This window comes from Colletotrichum costaricense, assembly GCF_030867565.1.
Source record: "Colletotrichum costaricense strain IMI 309622 chromosome Unknown Scaffold_2.1, whole genome shotgun sequence".
NCBI lineage: Eukaryota > Fungi > Ascomycota > Sordariomycetes > Glomerellales > Glomerellaceae > Colletotrichum > Colletotrichum costaricense.
In genome coordinates, this window is record NW_026848231.1 from 315,628 (window position 1) to 338,193 (window position 22,566).

General features: G+C 53.6%; 8 protein-coding genes across 8 annotated transcripts; 1 reads left to right on the top strand and 7 right to left on the bottom strand.

Annotated features, from left to right (window-relative positions):
• Nucleotides 1-2,080: 2,080 nt before the first annotated feature.
• CCOS01_01710 (AAR2 protein) lies at nucleotides 2,081-3,619 on the bottom strand (the record flags this gene model as incomplete). The annotated part of the gene is made up of 1 exon (XM_060449903.1): nucleotides 2,081-3,619. The coding sequence occupies one exon, from the start codon at nucleotides 3,617-3,619 to the stop codon at nucleotides 2,081-2,083; it is 1,539 nt and encodes a 512-aa protein (XP_060318553.1).
• A 3,691-nt stretch (nucleotides 3,620-7,310) lies between these two features.
• Nucleotides 7,311-7,520, bottom strand: CCOS01_01711 (uncharacterized protein; the record flags this gene model as incomplete). The annotated part of the gene is made up of 1 exon (XM_060449904.1): nucleotides 7,311-7,520. One exon carries the CDS (start codon nucleotides 7,518-7,520, stop codon nucleotides 7,311-7,313), a length of 210 nt encoding a protein of 69 aa, XP_060318554.1.
• Nucleotides 7,521-8,761: 1,241 nt separating this feature from the next.
• Nucleotides 8,762-10,615, bottom strand: CCOS01_01712 (uncharacterized protein; the record flags this gene model as incomplete). Its single annotated transcript, XM_060449905.1, has 4 exons — nucleotides 8,762-8,790; nucleotides 8,845-9,198; nucleotides 9,452-9,644; nucleotides 9,890-10,615. 4 exons carry the CDS (start codon nucleotides 10,613-10,615, stop codon nucleotides 8,762-8,764), a joined length of 1,302 nt encoding a protein of 433 aa, XP_060318555.1.
• Nucleotides 10,616-11,161: 546 nt separating this feature from the next.
• CCOS01_01713 (uncharacterized protein) lies at nucleotides 11,162-12,013 on the bottom strand (the record flags this gene model as incomplete). The annotated part of the gene is made up of 1 exon (XM_060449906.1): nucleotides 11,162-12,013. A coding segment is annotated over one exon (852 nt), but the record flags the coding sequence as incomplete, so codon positions are not given.
• Nucleotides 12,014-15,748: 3,735 nt separating this feature from the next.
• Nucleotides 15,749-16,222, bottom strand: CCOS01_01714 (uncharacterized protein; the record flags this gene model as incomplete). Its single annotated transcript, XM_060449907.1, has 1 exon — nucleotides 15,749-16,222. A coding segment is annotated over one exon (474 nt), but the record flags the coding sequence as incomplete, so codon positions are not given.
• A 41-nt stretch (nucleotides 16,223-16,263) lies between these two features.
• CCOS01_01715 (uncharacterized protein) lies at nucleotides 16,264-16,491 on the bottom strand (the record flags this gene model as incomplete). The annotated part of the gene is made up of 1 exon (XM_060449908.1): nucleotides 16,264-16,491. The coding sequence occupies one exon, from the start codon at nucleotides 16,489-16,491 to the stop codon at nucleotides 16,264-16,266; it is 228 nt and encodes a 75-aa protein (XP_060318558.1).
• Nucleotides 16,492-16,496: 5 nt separating this feature from the next.
• Nucleotides 16,497-17,105, top strand: CCOS01_01716 (uncharacterized protein; the record flags this gene model as incomplete). Its single annotated transcript, XM_060449909.1, has 3 exons — nucleotides 16,497-16,585; nucleotides 16,730-16,817; nucleotides 16,926-17,105. The coding sequence occupies 3 exons, from the start codon at nucleotides 16,497-16,499 to the stop codon at nucleotides 17,103-17,105; spliced, it is 357 nt and encodes a 118-aa protein (XP_060318559.1).
• A 1,000-nt stretch (nucleotides 17,106-18,105) lies between these two features.
• On the bottom strand, nucleotides 18,106-18,750 carry CCOS01_01717 (uncharacterized protein; the record flags this gene model as incomplete). Its single annotated transcript, XM_060449910.1, has 1 exon — nucleotides 18,106-18,750. The coding sequence occupies one exon, from the start codon at nucleotides 18,748-18,750 to the stop codon at nucleotides 18,106-18,108; it is 645 nt and encodes a 214-aa protein (XP_060318560.1).
• Between the last annotated feature and the right edge of the window lie 3,816 nt (nucleotides 18,751-22,566).

The window sequence follows — 22,566 nt, forward strand, 5'->3', positions numbered from 1 at the left end:
TGTCGAGGGCGGCTTACTGCTCAAGTAGTAATAGGAAGATCATCTCATGATAAGACTTGAACATGTTCATGCTTTCTACTAGACATCTTGCGTGATAGCCTTCTGATGCTGCTTGCTACAGTTCCCTTGCTATGACAAAGCACAAGTCATGCCTCACTGCCAGCTGAGGCTTGGGGATTGGGCCGCTTGATTGGCACTAAACCACCGTTCCCATTCTGAGATTTCCGTGTCGACCCCAAACTCTTGGTGTTGCTTTTGATATTTGACCTCCTTTGCAGCGCCATCGTTATGAGTTTAGTCCGCCATCCACAGACTTGATGTAGCGTCCCTGTGAGACTGTTTCAAAGGGACGATGGATGACTGGGACGGTATGGTGTTTGACCCAAATATAGCTCTGGAACCGAAATGAATATTTGTGATGCCAACCAAGTGCACCATTGTCTCGTCAGACTGCTCAAACGTACTGACCAGATCATATTGTGCTTCTACACGTCCATCCCTTTACGGATCTACGCCCCCCGTCCCCCCCTTGGGTGATGGAAGTCTCGCCAGCAGTGTGCTGAGTGCAGTCCACCACCACCACCGCCAACCCCTTTCTCTTCCCCAACTCTATCAAGTGCCTTTTCTCTCTCTCTGTGTGTATAATCAGTTATCTGAGTGATCACATGGGGAAGTAATGTATGGGAGCCGGGGGCCCAACTCTGATTGGAACGAGGAGGAGGAGGAGGAGGAGGAGGAGGAGGAGGAGGAGGAGTACAGTCATTGAGTGTTTCTGATATTTTGTCCGTTCTAACTCGCGCGTTCAACCTCGTCTCCCTGAGAGAAATGTAGGTGGACATCACATCTTGGTCACGATACGAGTTCCTCAAGCCACACGATGTTCTCCTCCATGGTCTATGGATTGCAAAATCCCAAGACGTGAGAAAAAACCTGTCTTGTTCATGTGACAGCTATTTTGATGTCTGGACTTCTAGAGTAGAGCCAGCTCCATCCCTCTCGCCGTCTCCGAAGGGGGCGGAGGGGGGTCAGTTCTAAATGTTATCTTGATCAAGGGAGGGGTCATGAACTTGACTTCACGGCGCAGTATCCACCAGTGATATAGTACCTCCTCCATCACGAAAGAACGAGCTGAAGCTCAGCTCGCTTGACTCGATCCCCATATCCCCATCACGGGAATTGATCTAGTCTGCTGCACCTTTGTTCTCCAGTCACTGAGTGGCGCCAAAATCGGCCAACAAAGAACAAAAGAAACGAGCCAAAGAATGACAAGACTGGCCGGCTTTTATGTAACTGTAATTTGAGGATACGATATCAAAAGAAATGCGAAACATTCAAAGCCTTCCGTCCAAGTCAGCAGGTCTCTCCTACGGCAATTTATACACCTGCACACAAAGGGATCCCCCCCCCCCCCCCCAACCCCCATATGGTGAACGTCACCATAGTTCACCTCACAACTCAAAACAAACACATCATGTAGCAAAGGGATGATTCCTAGCTGGACATACAGTCATACAAAGTAACGGCCTATCAAAATTACCAAGCCACGAGTGCCATATCACCTATAATCCTCCTTCTCACGCGCCAGCCTATACCACAGACGCAGACCTAAGCCGTCCCAATAGCCCTTGAACAAGCCATAGTCCGGGAAAGGAAGATGATTGAAATTCAAACAATGCCATGGCCCAGACGATCGATGCTCAATGCCCCGAAATAAGAAAATGCCAAGAAGAAACCGACACCTGAAAACTCCCCGCTGAATGATGCTGAATGACGATGCCCATCCTTGCTTTGATGCCCATACTCAAAAGTCAACATGCGTCATGCTCGAGTTGCGAGACTTTGGTCGAACCATATCAATGAATGAGGTTCTTCGAGATGAGAAGCGGCGAGGCCTCACACCCACGGGCCGAACTGGAGACAGAAGCGGGTTACCAATGGTATCTGTGCCAAAGGTGCCCGTATCGGTGGTGCTTGTGGCAGCGGTGTTAATTCCCTTGGTGCCGTTGCTGCTGCTGGCACATGACTGTGAGTGTCGACGACGCTTCTCCTTTGCTTCCAACCAGCGCCTGACCCCGGAACCCTAATCCCATGAGACGAGGTCTTTCTGCTTTCCGCTCTCATCCAGTTCAACGACCACAGCAGCGAACTCGCCACGTTCATCTTCGGCTTCAAGGTCGTCCATCTCAAGCTCGACCTCTTCTCCGTCCTCTAGCATGGTCTTTCCCTTTCTGAGATAGTCGCTCCTGATATCCCAGCCAAACTTCCAAACCCACGTCTCGAGTTCAGAGAAGGCCTGACCGACGGCAGCCTGCTCAGGAGTGGCAAGCGAATTGAGGCCGAGGAGCACTTCGTTGAGTCGCCGCTTGTAGACAATGAGGGCCATGCGTAGGTCACGGGCATATGAAGGACCGTAGTCGAGAACAGACCCATCGAGGTAGCGTTCGTTGTAGACAAGCTGAGCCGTAATGGTCTGCAGGAGCGAGCGGGCCAGCTCCGGGCGCTTGAGAGGCAGTGTGTAGCTCTTCAATATGATGGAGACCAGCATGTGCCACCACTGCTGGATACACGCCTCGTTGCCAAGATGCATACCGACAATGAAGGCAAACTGGAGCTCACCGACAACGTCATCGTCGGTGGCACCGCTGGAAAGCAAGTGAGCAGTCGCATCAACTGCCTGCTCAGTACGCTGAGCGCCGACACTCTCTGCATCGTATGTTTTGGCACCCTGGCTAAAGGTAAAGTTCAGCTCTGTGCTCGCGACAACACTGGGCATTCTCTTTTCTAGCTCGAGCTCAGCGGGAAGCATAAGCGCCCCCCTCACGCGGTCCGAGGTATGCACAGCCCAGTCACTGGCCTGGCGGGCGGTAATTCTGCTCAAGAGAGGCGCGGTGATGGCGTTGGTCAGCTGCTGCCAAATGTTGGTGTTTCTTGCGAACTCGGGTTCGGGACTGGAAGAACCGGATGTAGCCGATTTGACGGTGGCATTGAGAGCGCGGATCTGGTAGGGGGCCAGCTTGGGGTAAATGTCCTGGATGTTATCCTTTTGGAAACGGGCTTCGACCTGGCTGGCGGGCTCGCCGATGACCTCGTTGAACTTGTCCCATTGCATGACGTGGATCTTCTCGGTGGCCGTGCTGATGATCCAGAAACCGGAGCGCGTGGTGCTAGCCTCCGTCTCCGAGACCCAGAAGAAATGGGAGCCGGGAGGAATGTCTCTGACGCCGACGAACTCGCGGGCGGTGAAGGAGACAGAATCGTAGCCCACGGTGAAGTGAGCAGGCAAGTCCATGACAAGGACAACATCTCCTCCTCCAAGCTGGTGTTCATGCTGAGAGGCCTGTTGGTTGGCGCTGGCGGCGACATCGAGAGACTCGATGGGTGCTAGAGGCGGGGGCTCGTCATCGTCGGGAACGGTGTTGGGGTCCATGGTGACTTGTTGCGACAGGGAGGAGTCGACGGGCTGGTGTACGTGCAAAGAGCCGAGAGGATGGGCACCGGTGACGCGGATGGATTTGCAGGATGGAGCTCTGGTGGAGACGGAAGAGTCGGACTTTGGCAGGCCCGAGTTTTTGAAAATGGCGGGCCGGAGAGGGGCGTCGATGGAGGCGCCGGCGGTCATCTTTTTGGAGATGGTGGGAGTGGTCCCCACTACCGTCCGAACCTTAGTTGAGAATCGTCGGATAACTCGAGGCCCGGCGAAAATGCGGCCTAATTCTGATGGGTATCAAGCGAATGATATAGCTGAATGGCTGTTACGAAAGCGACGTGTTGCTGACGATTCTCGAGGAAGAGCTAGTCGTTGTTGGAAAAATACAGAGGCCCACCGAGGAATTTTATTGTTGTGCTGGCGATGGAATGGGGTGCGGAAGAAGAGTGGGCGGTGAAAAAGACGAGGGAAGAACGAGTGACAATGATGCAGCTCGGGGCTGCCTGGAATGGTCGTTGGGCAAATCCAGCCTATGAAAATACACTTTCTTGAGGAAAGTAGGTATCCGTAGGTAGACGCCGAAGTAGTTGGAAAAACGAGGTGCAGTTGAGAAATATCGAGCAGGTCGTCTGTAGCAGTCAAGGACAAGGAGGTAAGATAAGGTTGAGGTTGTTCCGGCCAAAAGACGCGACGGAGGGCACGCGGGGCAGCAAAGCAAGCCCTGACGCGACCGGATTGCGAGACCTGGAAGGTACAAAAAAATCCAAGAGCAATGGAAAGAGAGAGAAAAAGATCGAGGAATGTGACCCTGCCGAGGCAGCAACCAAGATTTATCAACGTCTGGTGCGGCCTACCTACCTTTTTTCCTCCCATGCTTATCCATCTTGACCTCCCCCCCTTCCTTCCCCCTCCATCTCACCCGGGGGATTCCTTCCCTCAGACAATGATGAGGTAGACAGCAAATTGCCAACAAGAATAGACGGGTCCAGACCTTCCCCTCATCTAGCTTCGTTTCCGTTCGAGACAATGCGGCAACCCGGCGAAAACAAAAGGAAGGAAGGGGCCAGAGGGTGTTAGGTATGCGATACTTCAGCGACTCGTATGCTGCTGTCGTATGCCCGCTGTATCGGTACATGTTCCAGGTTTGAGAACTGCAGACTACGTCATGCGTAACCTCTGCTAAGATTACCCATCTCACCTGGGTGGTGGTGGTGGTGGTGGTGGTGGAAGGTGGGAGAGGCGGAACGACACTACCGGACCGCCAGGGCCGCCAAAATGGAGACTCAGCACTGTAGATTCTCAGGTCCGTAGGCTTAAGTATTGGAGCGCCTCGGTAATGAGCTTGAGGTAAGTAAGGTGGATTGTCTTTTCGAAGCTTCAGGAGACTTGGGTGACTCGCAACCACAACGCGGACGAGCGAGCCTCAGAGCAGCGTTGCAATCTTACTAGGTACTCATTCATCGCTCCAGGCGAGCACCTACCTCAGTGCATGACCGTGGTCGTGGGGCGAGGAAGCAAGCCAACGAGAAACGTCTGGGTCGCAACTTGGGAGAAAGAGTGCTTGCTACCCGTCTTTAGCTCCCGCCATGAATGTCAAAACAAGACCCGACTGCCATTCCGTTAATCCGTCCCAAGAATTGGGGTCAGGTGCGGAGGACGAACAGCGGCATCGATACGGGTACATCTAAACCGACAAACAACCCAAAAATGCCCACCGTCCACTTGGTGGAGCATCCACCCGCCGTTCGGTTCCGTAAAGCAACCAACGTCTTCTTCTCCCGTCTCTTACCCTCCCGCCCCGCCCCGAAGCGACATCCGTAATCCTCCCCATCCCCACACCTTCCTCCGGAACTCGGAAAACCCGCATCCCACAAACAAACTACCACCAGAGAAAACTCTCCACCACCACCAACCCGTCCACGATATCCGTAGAAGAACCCACTCCGGGACCCCCGACTTTTTTCCCTCTCCCATGCATCGCATGGTCCCTTCACGTTACAATTGGGGGCCAAAAAACACAAAACAAGACGGGTGCTTGACACGTGTACCTGACATTAAGGAAAAAGGAGACTACGGGATGTAGTTTAAACGCAATAAACTAACATGAACGCTAGTATCATCGACACCAAGGATTAAATGCGGAAGAAAAAAAAGAAGCATTCTTCACCTCCTGCATCTTTAACCCTGTGCCCTGCCCCCGAATTCCCGTCACCACCCCGCCGTTCCATTCACTCGGGTTTTCCATTTTCCAAACCATAAAAACTCCACAACCGCATCGGCGCCAAAAGGGAGCAAGCAAACTCAATCAAAAAAAACAAGAGCCCATATGCAGGGTCTCGTGTGTTTGGCGCGGCCCCCAATACAACCGTTGAGCCACCAACGGGAAAAAACAGGGAAAGAGGGGTCCGCTGTGCCGTCCTGTTTAAAACCGCAAAGGTGACCTGGTGTTTGTTTGTTTGCTTATTTGATTCCTGTACCCGGAGTACAACACAACCCAAAATTTAAACAACAAAAAAAATACCGGCCGTTTGGATGCAGCACTTCGCACCCTTCGGCGTATTGGTTTTCTGGGTGGGTGTGTGTACGTGTACGAGGAATACCTTGAGCGAAGTGACTTCGATAATTGACCCAATAATCATTTCGCACCGTCGTCGCCGCCAAAATAAATTCAACGTAGGTGCACATGATGTTCCTTCTCTCATACGCACCCCCTCTCACCTGTATCACCGACTGCATCGCTCCTTCCTTACTCAAGGTTCCATAAGGTTGTGCTCCCTCGCACTTCCCTCGTCATCGCATCTGAGCCAACCAGCATTCCGTCGGAAAAGAAGCACTGCGTTGACCCTATTTTAAACGCCAACACCAACACCAACACATGCTCACCGACTCTTTTCCATCCTAGACATCCGCGACATCCCAATCCCTCCACCTCGAAAGGAGGGGCAGAAGCAACGCCTCGTTGTCACCAGCAAGTCTGTCCTCACTCTCCAACCCCACCGAATCCTGCATATGCACAGAACTCGAAAGGAAAACATCGATAGAAGCAGAGAGGAAGGCAAACAAGCAAGCCGAAGGTTTGCACAAGCTTTTTCAAAAGAAGCAGCGGCCCCTGTCAATCACCCGTCAATAACCAGAACTCTACTTTCGTCCTTCCCCCCCCCCCCCCCCCTCTTCTTCCGACTTTGCCTTTCTTCCCTTGAAGTGCAGATGCATTATAAGACCGGGAACCTTGGAAGTGTATTGGCTAACAAACTCCCGGAACTTCACATGTATGTCCGGTCCCGCAACTCAAAAACTCTTTTCGGCAGCCTCTCCTGTTCCCTTGTCCTCTCTTTCTGCCTTTTCTTTTCCCCCGTTACTGCGATACATACACCTTGACAATCATAGAGACCCTGAGAATAATGAGGAAAACCAAGATGCCACCTCGAGAGCTTCACTTAACCAGGTCCTCATTCCAACACTCTTCACCAACAACCAAAGCAACAATCCCATTGTCATTCGTCAAACAAACACCCCTTCCTTCTACCTTATTCCATGCAGCTATCCGCACCGCACCTATGTCCTACCACAAACAACCCCTCATTCACATCAACGTAAGAATAAGCAGCGCCACTCATCCATCCTCATGTCACCACGGCTCCCACACACGTACACACACATACTCTTCCACACACACACACTCATGCACACGCGAGCAAACCGACCGACCGACCGACCGACTCCCGTAGCGTCAGTTACACATAGATCCTTTCTCTCCGAGCCAACCTACTAAGCCAAAACCCAGCTTAGCTTCCCTCCCCCGCTCCTCCCCTCCCCTCCATTCCCCTCCCTCCCTCCGCCCCAGCCTGCCTTACCTACCAGCGCTAGCTGACCCAGCTCTACACTAAAACCGTTTGGCGAGAAAAAAAATCCAACACCAACACCAAACACCAACACATTGGGAACGAACCAACAAACCACAAAAGATCCTAAAACTGAACCCTTGTCTCTTTTCCCCGCGAAATCCTTGTCGACCATGCATGTAAGAAGTGCAATGCCGCTTGATGAAGAAAAATAAAACTAGGCTTGCAAGGGGAATGGTGCTACCAACCATTACGCCCACACTTTGCCATCTGCGTCATTAGACGACGGTTCAACACCGATATATCCTTGCCCCCCCCCCCCCCTTCCCCTCCCCCAAAATGCCAATTCTGCAACAATCCAGTTTGGCTTTCAGCTTCTTTCAGCTTTCAGCCTCACTGTACACACGGTGTTCGTCCAAATTTTGACTCCTTGGTTTTTGTCATTGCAGGTTTGGGTAATTCATCACCACTCATAGCTTAGTTGTGCTCAGTTGTGAGTTACATCACGAGTCAGACTGCCATGTAGGTATGTAATGCTGTGAAAGAGGTGTATTTTCTCAAAAATCTTTTACATTTCCTTTTCCACCGCGAAAAAGCAAATCAACTGTCAAACGCATTCTGTCGACGCCCTGAACGTCCGTGTATGTGTAGGTATCTCGGCCACTCCAAAGGTCCGTCCTTGCCAATCCTGTGCTTTCGCCCTCTACCGAGAAAAAAAGTCCCCATTTTCCGAAAATCCTTATCGCCATCCGAGAAGAGCAGCTCCCTCGAGGGACCCAAGTCTTGAAAAGGAAAAAGGTATCGTCTGCAAAGGATGGAGAGTTGGGGCGTCGATCGTGCTGAACCCCCCAGGCATCAGGCCGGTCGTCCTTTTCCCAATCATCACAGAGCATCTTTGTCCTCGATTGCTCGGGGGTAAGACTGCTGCGAGATCAATGCCGAGCCCGTGACGTCTTTCAGATCGGAGCCGGTTTGCGCCCATGTCAAGAAACCCTCTCCAAACTGAGACCATAAATGGCCAACCAAAGCGAGCCTCCACCCGTTTCGTCAAATCATGACCCCTCTCAACCGTTCTCGTAAATGCAGAAACCACACCGGTCCAAGGAAAAAGCCGTTGCCCAATGCATCATCTTATGTGGGGAAAAGAAAACCGAGGAAGAAACATTAGCATCGCATCGCGATGTCAATGATCAAGCCTCAGACGGGTGTGCCTGAGGCGCCTGTGAAAATGTTGGTAACGCATCGAAACCATGCTGTGCGTGTACTCGATCGAAACGTGAAAATCCCAAAGCCATCAAGTGGCGGATATCGCTTCGTAAACCAGAATTTTGCCGCGCGTCTAGTAGCCGAAAGAAACGAAGTTGAAAGTTCGTAGTATAGACATTTACGGATGTGCGGCTGTCGTCGTGTGAAAGGGAACCCGATAATGTACAAGCTCATCTCCTCTTTCATCATTACGGTTGGGTCCTTTTCGTTGGCGTATCAGCCGTCCTCAGTGGCTTGAAGCCTGAGCACCGTTATCTGCCTATACAGTTAGTTGGCCGAGGTCAGTCACACGGACGATTCGAAACTCACGTGAGTTGTACATGCTCTGGTTCGGCTGGCCGTAGGGAGACTGAGGTTGGTAGTTGGCCGAGTACATGTGGGAGCCATTGTACTCGGGCAGAGGCTGCTGCGCAACACCTCCAGACGGGGGCGCAGGGTACTGCGAAGGCTGATATCCGATGGGCGGCAACTGGACCTGGCGACCAGGCGCGTATGCAGAAGCTGACGATGAGCCGTCGGGTGCAGACTGAGGATCACCTGAACCGTTCTGGGCAGCGGCCTGTGCAGCGGCCGCAGCTTGACGCTGACGTTCGTCCTCGGCCTTGCGAGCGGCCTCCTCCTCCTTCTTACGTTGCTTCCATTCCTTGCGAATTTCCTTGAACTCTGTTTCCCATAATGTTAGCCTCCGTGAATTGCGGCAAGAGTGTCTTGACGCGTTTATCGTAAGTTTGTCGCGGACACTAGGCCATGTGCATGGATGGCACTGGGTCAAACAAGCGAAAAACCACGGCTCGCTAAACTGCGGGATGTACGACGCTAGTCCCGCGTACCGCTTGGCAGCGTGAACGCGAACGCGATTTCGACAAAATTCGCCACCAGCAACGACTCGGGATTTAGATTGTGCAGCAAAACGTACCTTCAGGTGTTCTCTTCTGTCCGTGAGACTGCATTGTGACGTGTGCGTTGAGATGGTTCAATGTGCCATAAGCCTTCTCGCAGCCATTCCAGCCGCACTTGTACATGCGCTCAATCTCCTCATATCGTCGACGGGGTCGCTTGTGCTGCTGGGCACCGGGAATTGGAACGAAAGAGTATACCTGGTTGCCAAACTGTTACGTCAGTACACTGGTTCCTCCATTGGACGACATTTCGCGCGTGTGCCAGTCTCCGACCCTGCGCCAACGGCCGTGCTGCCAAGTTAGTTCTGAAAGAACCCCCTCTCTTTGGATGGTTGCCTCTCAGATCCTGCAGCGCAGAGCACTGCTCGGATGAGTTACCGTAAATAGAGTCGGCGCAAACTTTTCCTCCTGACGCGCTGGCACACCTGAATTCATCGCCTGCTACCTTCACTTACCTGACTGGGTCGTCCCTGAGGAGGGGCAGAGCTCGGTGTCGGGGGAAAGACGTGGCTTGCGGGAGTCAGGGGACCGGCGCTGTGTTGGCCGTAGCCGGTCCAATCGGGACGGGGTTGGTAGGCGGGATGCTGGTAGGAGTGCGACATGTCTCCGGGGGGAGGACCGTAGGGAGAGTGTTGTCCGTACGCGTAGGTAGGACTCGGCGCCGCTATCGACGGATCTATGGGTACATCGTGGTCAGACTTGGCCAGAGGGACCTGATGGTTACGGCCATCTTGCTGGGGCAAAGACGGACTGCTTGCTTGTTGCGCCATGCCTCCGCTGCCACCGTTGTGGTTGCTAGCAGGATGGTATGATCGCTGAATGTGTTCAGGGAAGGATCCTGACCGCGCAGAAGGCGGGTAGACGCTGTACTCGGAGGTGGGCGTCGCTGAGGTAGAGTAGTTGCTGGGGCGAACCTCTTGTTGGGTCGCGTATTGCGCAGCAGATGCGTGATCTGCAGATGAACCTTCAGAACGGGTGTCGCCGCAGTTGCTTGGGTAAGGCGAAGGCAAACCTGACTGCGAGTACTCGGTAGCACTGCGTTCCATAGAGGTGCTGAGCGAAGTCAGGAGCGAGCTGATGGCAGCGGCTTCTGGGCGGGAACCTCCAAGCTGTGGCGAGCCTGAAGAGAGCAGTGATGCGTGGTTGTCAACGAACTGGTGTTGCGTTGGGACCAAGAACATGCTACAGTTCAGAGGAACGTCTTGGGTCGCAAAGAATTGGCCGGAGAGTCCTTAGTTCTCAAGCCAACGGGGAAATGGTTCGCAGGTTCGTGGTAGGCGGTTCCTTTTCTCTTCTTTTCCGGATGCAAGAGCGGTCGATGGGATGGCTCAGGAAGCGGTCTTTCAAGTAGCGGGAGCGGGTTGGGCTTGCACTTGAAGAACGAAAAGAAGGATAATGGAAGAAGTAGTAGTAGTAGTAGTAGACAAGTGATGTCGGGAGTGAAGTGAGACTTGAGGCGGCGCGACGATGGTGTATAAAGATGGCGGCCAAGATAGCGCGGGCCACCCAAGGGCTCGGGTTTATGGTTAAATGGGGATGTGATGACAACAAAGTCGCTAGCCACGGCCCTGAGCGAGGATCTCTCAAAGTGGCAAGGATAGCGTTGTCTTTGCCAGATCACGGAAAGGACGCCTCTTTTTTTTTTCTCTTTCCTCTGGCTCTTACTCGCTTTGGCTGAGAAAGAGGTTGACGGTATTGCCTGGGGAGAGCGACACTAAAATAGTGCGCTAAGTAGTAATGGATGGGCTGGGCTCTCCGCTTGAGTTCAGGCCGAGCGAGTCCTTAGCGTCTGGATCGGAGATAGGACAGGGGTGGGAAGGCCCACGAGCTGGGTGTGTGTATGGAACCTGGGCCAAAGGCGGCGAACAGTGCCGTAGGCGTATGAGAGGGTAGGTACTCCGTACACCGAGGAGAGGGAGACTAAAGGTTGAGTGGGGTTGGCGAGGAGGATGGGATGTCGAAGGGTTCCTCTTTGCGTATAGCGTAGGGTGTGCCTCTTCTTTGATCGGGGTTGGCGTGTGTCTGGATTTGGCCTGGTGTAGAGGTCGGGACCTGACTTGACGAGATGGCAGATGGGAGTCCCGAGAAAGCAACTGACTCTTGTCTGATCTGGCTGGCGGGATGCAGGAGACTGTGGGATGCAGGTGCTGCAACGCAGAAGAAGCGACTGAGCGCGGTGTGCTGCAGTGCGGAGGAGGGTGGTGATGAGTTGGGTGATGCGTTGGTTGGTGCAGGAGCAGTGCGCACTCACTCACACGCAGCAAGAGCGAGGAGAATCTGGTACAGCCAGCACAGCTTTCGACAGGCTGGGTGAGGTACGGTAGTGTCGTGTCGGGTGAGAGAGAGAGGTGTAGGAATACTCCGTAGACTGTATGTACGGTAGCTAAGGTAGCTGAGTGGTGGGTGCTGATGCTTCGATGCTCGTGCGGTAGGGGGGCGTGGTTGACCTTGGCCTTGGTACGAAAGTATCCGTAGGTACGTAGTCTACGGATACTGGAGGGCGAGATGGGTGGGTGAGTGGGCTGGTGGGCACGAGTGGTGGCGGAGGGTGGATGCTCCTTCCTCTGGTCTTTCCGACTTTACTCGACTTGACGACGTCGACGAGTGAGGTACGTGCTCGTGCTGCCGCTGCCGCTGCCGAATGCTGGAAGCAAAGAGCGTGCGTGCGTGCGTGCGTGTGTCTTGCGTAGTGCGGTTTTCCCGTGGTGCTAGTCAGAGGAAAGAGAAGTAGCGCGCGCGGGCGGAGCGTGTGAGTGTGTGTATGTGTGTGTGTAGTGAGATGAAAGAAGAGCGAGATGAAGATGGGGTAAATTTTTTTCTGTTGTCGAGTGAGCCTCTCTTACTCTCTGAGTTCTGGCGCGTCTGGTCTTTCTTTATCTCTTTCTCCTTCTCGCTCAGCTCGGTGAAGCACCAGTGTGTGGGAAATGTGAAGGGGGAAGGCGAAGCTAAGGAAGGGGGTAAGGGGGTAAACCCAATGAAGGTTTATGACGAGGGGAGTTCGATCTTAGCGCCGTTCCCGGGAGGAAGACGAATTTAATACTTGCGACGGAAGAGGGATAGGAAGAATGGGGTAAGCTTGAGAGAGAGGAGAAAGAGAGAGAGAGAGAGAGAAATAATGGAACGCCTGAATGACGGGTCAGCGCGAGGGCTGATTTGCAGCAGGTGGAGACGCGTCGACGGGCCTGTGAGTGTGCGGTGGGCAAGGATGCGTTGGAGAGTGGAAGGATGAAGGGTGAACCGTGAAGGGGGTGAAGACTGGGAGTGAAGGGGTGAGTGAAAGTGATGGACGAGTGAGGTGGAAGGGTGAAATCCCGGGAGACAGACACCTCCAGACTCCAGACTCCAGCCTTCAGCTCCAAGTCGTGGGTATGGTTGCCTTTTCCAAGGTTGTTGCTCTTGCCCTGCCCAATTGGCAATGCTTACACTACAACCCAGAGGCCAGAGCAGAGGGGGGCCACCTTCCTCTGTACCTTGTCTACGTATAAGATAAGGTGTCAGGTATCTACGGAGTACGGAAGTATCAGACTGAGCAGCAAGGGCAGCAATTATTGGGATACCTAGGAAATGGAAAATTGACGACGAGACTGCTCCGAAATGTAACTGGGCAGACGACCGAGTCTGGGGGAGTGCGAGCAGTGATTGGTGAATCGGCACAAGATGGGCATGGAAAACACACACCCAGAACTTCAGAAGAGGAGCCGATCAAGCAACAGGAGGGCGAGGTGAGCTTTCTTTTTTTCTTCTTTTTTTGGCATTTGTCCTCTTCGTCTATCCTCCAGATCTTCCTGTCTCCGTAACTAGGCATTTCCCTTTCTCTACTTTCCTTTGCAAATGCCCAATTGCAGATAGAAGGATAATAAACATGTGTGAGGAGTAAGGACTGAGGAGTATAAGGAGCAGAGACCAGGAGGTACGTATCCTCCGAGGTACAGACGAGGTCGTCAGTTGTATCATCGTCGTCGTCAGTCGTCGTCGTCCCTCGTCTTTGAGGTATGTGAGTTGATAGGTGACTGCAGCCGTGAAAGATGGGAAGAGCATGCGCCCTGTGAAGGTGGGTGTGAAAGAAGGCTGCAGTCCCAGCGACACGGTGTAGAAGTCGGTACGTACCGATACCCCTGTCACAAAATCTTGGAGACTGGAGATGTCCCCCCAAAGTAGATAGGCGACAGGTGAGAATCATCCATGTGCTTTTCCTCTGTCTCCCACAGGGCTGCTTGCATCGGGACTGGGGGGGTGAGGTAAAAAGGTGAGGGTGAGGTTCAGACTTCACTGCTCGCTTTGCAGGGGTATGCCTTTCGTGCCTTCCTGGGAACTTTCCTTACTGCTAAAAGCATCCTGGCTGTATCCGTCCGTAGGAGGAAGACATCAAGAGCGTCTTTCGGTACGTAACTGCGTACTTTGTGCTGTTGGCTCCCAACCTATTCTTTCTGCGGTACGGAGTACGTACCTACATACCTGCCTGTGGCCTACCCCTCCCCCCTCCTTCCATCGCAGTCGACACCCAAGGTAGATAGAAACACAGTACTACGGTAGACATTCGAGCCTAGTAGACAAACGTAGCTGGTAATCATACGAGTTGACAGGTGGCAGATGAGGTGGCAGATGGCAGGTGCTTCTAGGCCTTTGACCGCAGTGTCTGAAGATTGGTGTCGGCGCGGGCGCTCGCAATGTTACGCTACGGATCCCGGGTACAGGAGATGAATTATGGTGGTGGTGGTGATGATGATGATGATGCCGATACTGGGGCATGATGAAAGTGCGCTTCGCAGCTAAACCACCTTGGGGACGCATGTCCTCTGCGTACTAACTCACTAGCTGAGGATCCCTTAGCTTGGCGACGCCGCTTTCTGGATGCCGGGACTAGCCAAAAGTACGGTGGCTTGACTGAATGACTTGAGACCTTGGCTGTGCGTATGGCGTCGCTTCTTCTTTCACTGCTTGCTTCGCGTTTTCTTGGTCAGCACCTCGATCCCTCATCCAGTCTTCCCATCCATTGGACGACGCTCGACTCCGACCGGAACGGGTGAAACGATCGAATCAATGAAATGACCAAACCTCCTTTCTTGTCTGGACCTCTAGTCTCTGGACACTAGACTCCAATGACTCTAGATAATTCGCAACAACCTAGAGATTACTTGTCGCGTCGCGTGTCAGATTGATATTGCTCACCCACAGGCTCGATGAAGCTGTTTGCCGTTGAACTAACTGGCTGGAACGTGCGCCTTCCTTGCACTTATTTTGCTTGTCGTCTTAATAATCTTTGGTACCCCAATCCTCCTGGGATGCCCGTAGGTGCCGGGAAATTTGCTAATGCCCTTGGAATTCTATGCACGTAATGCTTATCGCCCATCAAAGAAGGAATGAGAAATGTCATATAATAATGATATTATTCGACCTGGAATTGACAGGATGTCGGGTCCAAGGTGTGGCCCGTGGAAAACCGAAACCCGAAAATCCCGATGAGAAAGATGACTTGGCTCCCGTGACCTATGTCTCGTTGGTTGTATCGAGTCGTCGACTAGGAACTCGGTCGATTCGAGTCAATGTCTACGAAAATCGCACAATGGCATTCGGTCTTGTTCCCGGCTCTCAGCGCGTGACGGAGTCTGCCGAGAAGAGTTGATTAAAGGATTCCACTGGAAAGAGCAAAAAGCTTCTTTTCTTTGCCCCCAACTTGGTCGCTACCTAGACCTAAAGATCGGGACCCCTTCCCGAGAGCTACCTATTGCAGCTGCCCGCTGTCGGATCCGCCGTCTTGACTCGCGAGCAGGGGTCGACGAGAAACATACAAACAAAGAACTACTGCGTGAGAGACGTCGATTACGGACAAATACCTGATTAGAGAGTATTGAACGAAACGCAACGTACCGTCTTGACTCTTCTGTACTCATCGAGGAAAAGTCCAGGATGCCGTGTGTCTATGGAATAGGATGGGTCGGCGATGACTTGCTCCGTGATGCAGCGGTCGGTGTGGATTTTTACTGGTATTTGGATTTCCATTTCTCAATGGAGGAATGATAGTTGAGACCGCCCCTCCCCTTTCACGACGCCACACCAAATGCTTGGAGAGAAGGGAACAAGATGGGTGGTGCCGGATGGCCCATTGTGGCCGAGGGTAGAAAACGCATTCGGGCCTGATCCTAGTCTTTTCGAGGACGTGAGCGCTCCGTACTCAATACGCAGTCATGATCGCTGTGCAATATCTTCCTGCACACGAAGAGCTGGTTAATAACAAAGGCGGCGGTCATGGTTGTGCAGGCCTGGCCAGCGAGCAAAGCCGCGTACGAAGGTAGGTAGCTAGCAGCAGCGGACCGTCAACCACCGCAGTTGAGAAAGCAAAGACACAGAGAGCCACAGCCACGAGAGCGTGGCAGCCAGCGAGCAGGGCCCCAACCATGAGAATCGAGAGCCCTTGTTCCCTGCTCAACCTTTGGGATTTTTACGGTCGAGGTTCCCAGCGGATGGGAATCAAATAGTTGTGGCGGCGAAAGGGGGCGTGTGGCCGGTGAAGGGCGTGGCAAGCCATCTGACTGGCTGGCATGACATCCGCACGCACTCCCAAGACATGCTGTCCGCGGTACGGCATAGCCAGTCTCCAGAACACGACGACATGCCGAGCTGGATGCTGCACGACCTGCTTCTGCACCTCCGGATGCGTGGCACTCCCTCCAGACGGCAAATTCTAAGGCTTGGGCATGGTCTTGGCCATGATTTCGAGCAAGTTCAAAACTTGCGCAATGCCCTTTGCTCCTGAAAGCATGCCTAGGCGCACAACGAGTGTACCGTCTTTCTTGTGTCTTGTATCTCGTACAGTTAAGCGTAGGAAGAATTAGGATGGGGGTTGGCTGCGGTAGGTACAAATCGAATCGACCGTCTGCAAGCGCTCCAGGATGGGTTGATCTTGATCATGCGTATGGATAGCGCCAGGGAGAGGGAGACAAGCCGGCGACGGCTGGTGAGCCTGGGTCTTGCATAGGCAACCTGAAGTTTGGAAAAGGGCAGCGGGTAAGGTTCTCGCTACAGAGCTTGGCAAGTGTAGGCACACTATACGGCACATCACACATGGATGGGGAAGAAGGAGATAGAGCCAGAATAGGAGACTCACAGCCGCGTCGTCGCGGAACGGGAGCGCGGGCTGAAATGAGTGTGTGGTGTGTAGTAGGTAGGTGTGCAACTGCGGATCGACGTACTTCTGGTGGGCGGTAGGCGTAGGCATTCAACGTGCGCAACTGATGGTAACGTGTGCCTCGGTACTGAGCAAATAGCGCTCAAGCTGAAAGTCGAGTTTTTGGTAGGAGGGAGTCAGGGCAGGTCGAGGCACCAGCAAGCAAGGTCCAGGGCCGGAAGACCGCGGCCGCGGAGCTGAGAGAAGCGGCACCGTGGGTTGAAATTTTCCCTTCCCCTGGTCGTAGATGTGGTCCTTGTGGTGTGTGTGGTGTATGTGGTGTGCATTTGGATGCCCACAGCTGGCTTGGGGTTCCCTGACGTTAGGTTCTGGGACTCTGGGAGGAGCCGCTGACGGTCTTTGGTGTGCGGCGTGGCCTAGGTGCCCTGCTCGTGCTGTGGTGGTCCATACCGGGAATTGAGATGCAGCCAGCTGGGCGCGAGGGAAATACCGACGAGTGGGACAGAGTGACGGTGTTCGTCTACGAATACAGCTGCGGATCGTGATGAATTTTTGGGCGACCCTGTGTCCAAGGTACGTGAGCTGACGAGCTACAAAGCGAAGATTCTCAAGCATCCACCTCACCTCCAATTGCATCAAGCATCTAGCGGAAGGAAACAGAGAATTGATAGCCAAGAGGAAGGGCAAAGGAGAGAAAGGGAGAAAGGAAAAAAAAAAAAAAAAGAGGGACCACCCAAGCGACAGGCATGTGAGGTGGGAATGTCGGATCTGGTGTGTGTTGCGGTAGGTAAGGCAGGTGGCCCGGCGGCGGCCCAGAGTGGGTATTCGCGGAGAGAGGTATATATTTATATGGGGCTTGTATATGAACATTGACGCACACTGCACGACGCAGAGTTGCGAGGTCTCGTGAGATGGTCAAAGGGATATGTCGACTTCAGGCTGGTGCTTGGCTTTGGACTTGGGGACTTGGGAATTTGGGAAACTCGGGGGGGGCATGGATGCTGGGGTCTGCGATGAGAGAAGGTAGGAACGCGAGACGGTGGGGTCTTTCCTTCTCCTCTGGATCCAAAGTGGACACCAAGAGCCTAGGCCCCAGAGAACAGAGATCTGCGCCATTTTTCTGCGCTAGCCTGATGGATGATGAAGTGGGTGGGAACTGGGAAGGAGTCCGTGACCGGGTCCACCTCCTTCTCTCTCTCTCTCTCACATTTTTTTCCCTTCAATTTTCCCCCCCATGCCATCGACGAACCAGGTCGAGCGATGCAAGGTGAAGATTGATGCTCCCCCTCCCCTGCACCTTGCCTCGCCTTGGCTTTGAGGGCTTGGGAGGGGGGCTGATGTGCCGACTCTTCCATCTATCACTGGCCATTCAGCTTGATGCCCTTGTCGATCGTCGAGATGCTCAGTTACGGTTGCATTGGCATCTGCAGAAACATTGCCAACACCTGCAAATTTGGATATCCGAATCACCAAAACCCAAACCCGACGAGATGCACACGTCCCAGCGACCCAGACAGCCAGATGTCCCAAGTTGCAGACGGAAGCCTAGTGTAGATGCGTGGGGTACCTCGTTTGTGCATACATGTTCGCTGACCATGGCCAGAGACTATGCGTACCGTAAGGAAGCAGTACGAGCACTGCCGTCTCCCGAAGCCATTGTGCACTGTCGGATCCGTCATCGCCAACGCCGGGGCCGTCTCGGCACGGCAGCTGAGGAATGACAATTGCGATTGAGACTCGACTGCATCGGGCAAGGAGCAGCCGGTTGTCTGGACGCGTTCCCGTAACTTGTCCGTGTCCTCTTCCGACGGACAGAGAACAAAGAAAGCAGAGGCCGCCTTTCATGGTGCCGGCCAAGGGGGAGACATTGAAGAGGGACTTGCCGTGTGGTGCCCGCGATCTAGACTCCGCGAGTGTGGGACCCTGACTCGGGCGGAGTTGAGAGAATGCTTGCACTAGAGTCGATCCAGGTGGACGAAAACAGCATGGACGCCTCGGGGACTTCTGAGCCCGGCGTCTTGAACACAACACTAGCCCCGGCGTCCGTGACGGGGCTCTGCTACCAGAATATTCTCCGCCCGCGACAGAGATTGTGCTACCAAGTACGAAATACATACAACCGAGTGGATTCGGGTGGGTTGTGGATTGTGGCCTGTGGTCTGTGAGCAGCGACGAAATGGAAACCAACATTCCCTCCTCACCTGGTTCTGACACCGTCGGTCATTTGGCACTATCTCCTGGTCCGGTCTGGTGTACAAATGCTTGGCTACAGAATTCGCTCCGTTTCTGCGCTGTTGTCCTATCCGTACAAATGCTGCGTGGTCCTGTGCGTTTTCTCGTGAGGGCGGTAATAGCCTGCACGCAGAACCGCACTTTGATAGAGTTCTAGAGGTTTGTATAGTCACCGAGGATCTTGCTGGCACCTCGGTCGCGCTCAAAGGTTATCTTGGCGCGCCGGTCCAGGGCTTGGGATCAAACGGTGGTCTAAACTCTGGTCTGGCGATCACCCTAAGACTATGATGCTTAGGGGTTCGGCGGTTTCCTACACTTGATCTGTCAATTGGTGTGGAGCCCATAAGGTCGATTCCTGAGCTGCGTCTATAGACGGGGCTGCGACAAGAATAGCTGCTGATGGGACGAAGGCGTAACTTATTTTCTGGCCAAGCCTCGAGGATTGAATATCGGACGTTTCCAACGGCTTGGTGAACGCCTAGGTTGAAGATGAGGGGCTCGGACTGTAGCAGAAGAAGCCACCATCGTATTTACGATGTAGAAATCTCGTCGATCAGCACACGTTTTATGGACGAGCCCCCTTGAGCTGACCAAGAGTGCGCCACCAAGAAACGGGCATGAATGGTACAAGAAAGATTCCATCCACTACACGAGAGTCACAGTTTCGTCTTGATACTCACTCTAGAGTCTGCAGACAAATTCCCCTGAAGCGATATAAGTTGTAAGCCCTGTTGCTTGAGACGGCACATGTCTCCTTACACAAAGTGTCTGATGTCGAGCTTGTCCCTGTCACCCACCAGTAGCTCGGGGGGCTATCTTAGCGTTTTCCCCGCAAGTTCGACTTGTCAAACGATTCCCCAAGCTAGGGCCTAGGTGTGCGCTGGTGTTGGTGCAGACACGAACGCTGAGGCTGGCTCATCCTGTCTCGAGTTTCCCATCCACCAGGAGCGTGCGATCGAGCGAGACGCGACGCGACGTAGTTGAGGTAGCTAGTGATGATTGAACGTGTGGACAACCAGGAAGACGACAGCACTGGAGAAGGCAGCTGAATACAGCTAGCCTGGTGACTTCAATCTATCCGTGCCTCTCAATGCGAACATTGAAGCTCGTGTCGTCTCTGCGATCTTGAAATCTAGATCTTGGGAGGTAGGCTTTTTGACGCGAGTGCTAAATTCCGATCGTTTTGCCGAAATTCGTCAAGGAATAGTCCCTTGCTTCGCAGCGAAGCTCAATCTACGATGGAGTCTCGGGGGAGGGCACCATCTGGGTAGAGATACCCTCATACTCTATAGGGAGACAGAGTACACGTGCCGCGTCACGGGAGTGATAAGGTGTCACACATCGTTAAGACGAGGTCCTTGGGGAAGCCGGAGATTCGACAATCGACAATCGATACACGTTTGGCTTCCAATTCGTGAAGGGTGGGTTTCCTGGAGAGCAGAGGGTCAGAATTCGCTTGGAGAGAATAGCCTCGGGGATGAGGGCTGTTTGGTGCTAACTGGAAAGGCAGCTAGCGGCATCCGCTTCCTCGATTTTGGAAATGGGGTTTTCCCTTCGCTTGTGCATCCCCCCTGTCATCGGGCACCTCAAGGCCGGGCGACCTCGCGAGGAGACGACGGACGGACGGGCCACCCCTCCACGTCGACTTTGTCGCAGCTGAGATCTGCCGGGGGCGGATTTACCAGGAATACCGAGCCAAACGCGAGACGGAGGGGGGGAGGGGGCTCAGATGCCAGGGTTTGAAGTCGACCAGATTCGAGGTTTTCTGTTTCTGTCCTCCATAGTCCGTATTTCGCATTGCGTGGTGCACTGCACGGCTTTGGTGAGGTCCAGTCCTGGTCAAGCGCTCAGTCAATGAAGTCAAAGGAAAAGGGGGGCAATTGGGGGGTAAAAGATGGGAAGGGGTGGCCCAGCCCTCCAGGCAACCTTTATTGGGTTCCTTGCAAGGAGCTGCAGCATCCAGCTTGCCCTGCATCCCATCCATGGGAATGCCCCCCCTCCCCTCTCCTTTTCCCCTCCGTACCCTCTACCTTGAACCTCGCCCTCCACCATGTCAATCACCACAGTGTGCTGCTTCCCCCGCCCTGTTTGTAAGGTCGGTAGGCTGTAGCCCACTAGTTAGTTCCCTTCTCCTTGCTTCAGAAATTTTCCAGAGGGCTGGAGCACCGGGAGACCCTGAACAGCTTCCCAGAAACCCAAGCGACTTGGTGTATGTTCACTACTACGTACGGATAGAGAGCAGGGGATGTGATGTGAGGGCTTGTTCCTTTTCCCTCCTGGTTACCCCTCGCTTAATTGTGACAGCCCGCGACCCTGTATGACTGCAGCGGCGAGCATTCGACATTCATACCTTGCCATCCAGGTTAATTTGCACTGCAAAATGATGAGAAGTGGGTACTCCGCGACTCCATACCAAAGATGCCTTCCAAGACAACCAAAAGATGCATGCGGAGTCGAAAATCGGAGGAGGCGGATACTGGGCAGTAACAATGGCACATATCAATTACACATGCCTCGGTGGAACTGAAAACAAAAGTGCAGTTATCCAAAATTGAGGTGGGACTTTGGACAAGAAGCATCCATAAGGTACTCCTTCCGTACGGAGTACTGTGAGAATGGAAGGGCTGGAACTTGCAAGCGAGTACGGGTCGTGACTGCTCTTGCCGAGTAACAACGGCGATGGCGACGGTGACGGTGAAGGTGGACGGACGACCGTGGCACGGCCTCGGCCGGAAGTGGCCGCTGGGAAGCGGTCGTGCCTCCTCTCGGTGAGCTCGCTCTAAATCGAGGTGAGGGCTACTTCCACGGGCATGTAGCCGTCCACGTCTGATTGGATCAGGTCATCATGCACTTCAAGCATTTATGGCACTTTCCTGGGCAGTCCTCCATGTGTACCACCGTGCCACCTCCCCATGAAGCAGGCGCCCACGGCACCTTCAACTTTGGTATGTTACTACCACTTGCTTGCGGAGTAGGTGCGCAGCACAATCGCTTTGGCGCATAGATGCCCACACACTTTCCACGTTACAAAAGTAATGCCTTTCGTGCCTTCCAACTCAAGAAGTACCTCGCATACCTCCTACCTAAGGTACCTTGAATTAATTGTACCTGAGGCAGAACTCTTGTCAGCTGGTGAAATGGAACGGCAAAAAGGCAAGTACAGTAATATGTACTCTGCAAGCACTCATCACTTTTGTCCTTTCCCGAGCTCAATTGTTGCAGGAGCGGAGAAGGAGTGCTTCCAGTTGTCTTCACGTTTCCTTCCATTTGCTTTCGAATCTGAACCTGCCAGGTCCCATTTCTGCCAGTGGCGGGACCTCGGGGAAATCCCTCAGTGACATTTGCATCCCGTTATTCTTGGGTCATTCTTTCCCGCCGTGCCCGCCGCCTCTCGCCCGCTTCGCCACTCGCCCAATGGAACATACATCCTCCCGCCAGTCCTTCCTACCGACGGAGTACCTTACTGCGTCTCGGAGTGTGCACCCACGCATGCCACGGCACCTTAGTTGCGCACCTCAGTCTGTCATCTCCCGACTCCCGATTCCCTGCTTGCAAATCAACAACTTAACCGCCACCTACCGTTGCAATGCCTGCGCCCTGCCTGTCTCCATGTTCAAATCATCGTCTACGAATACGTGTTCGACTTTCGACCTCGAGACTGTCTAGCCGCCCCCCCTCCCGGTCACTGGGATGTTTACGCTCACAGTCACACCTTTCACCGCTCACTCCACGACCGAGTCGTTCGGCGTCCGATACGAATTTGATCCCCCCCCC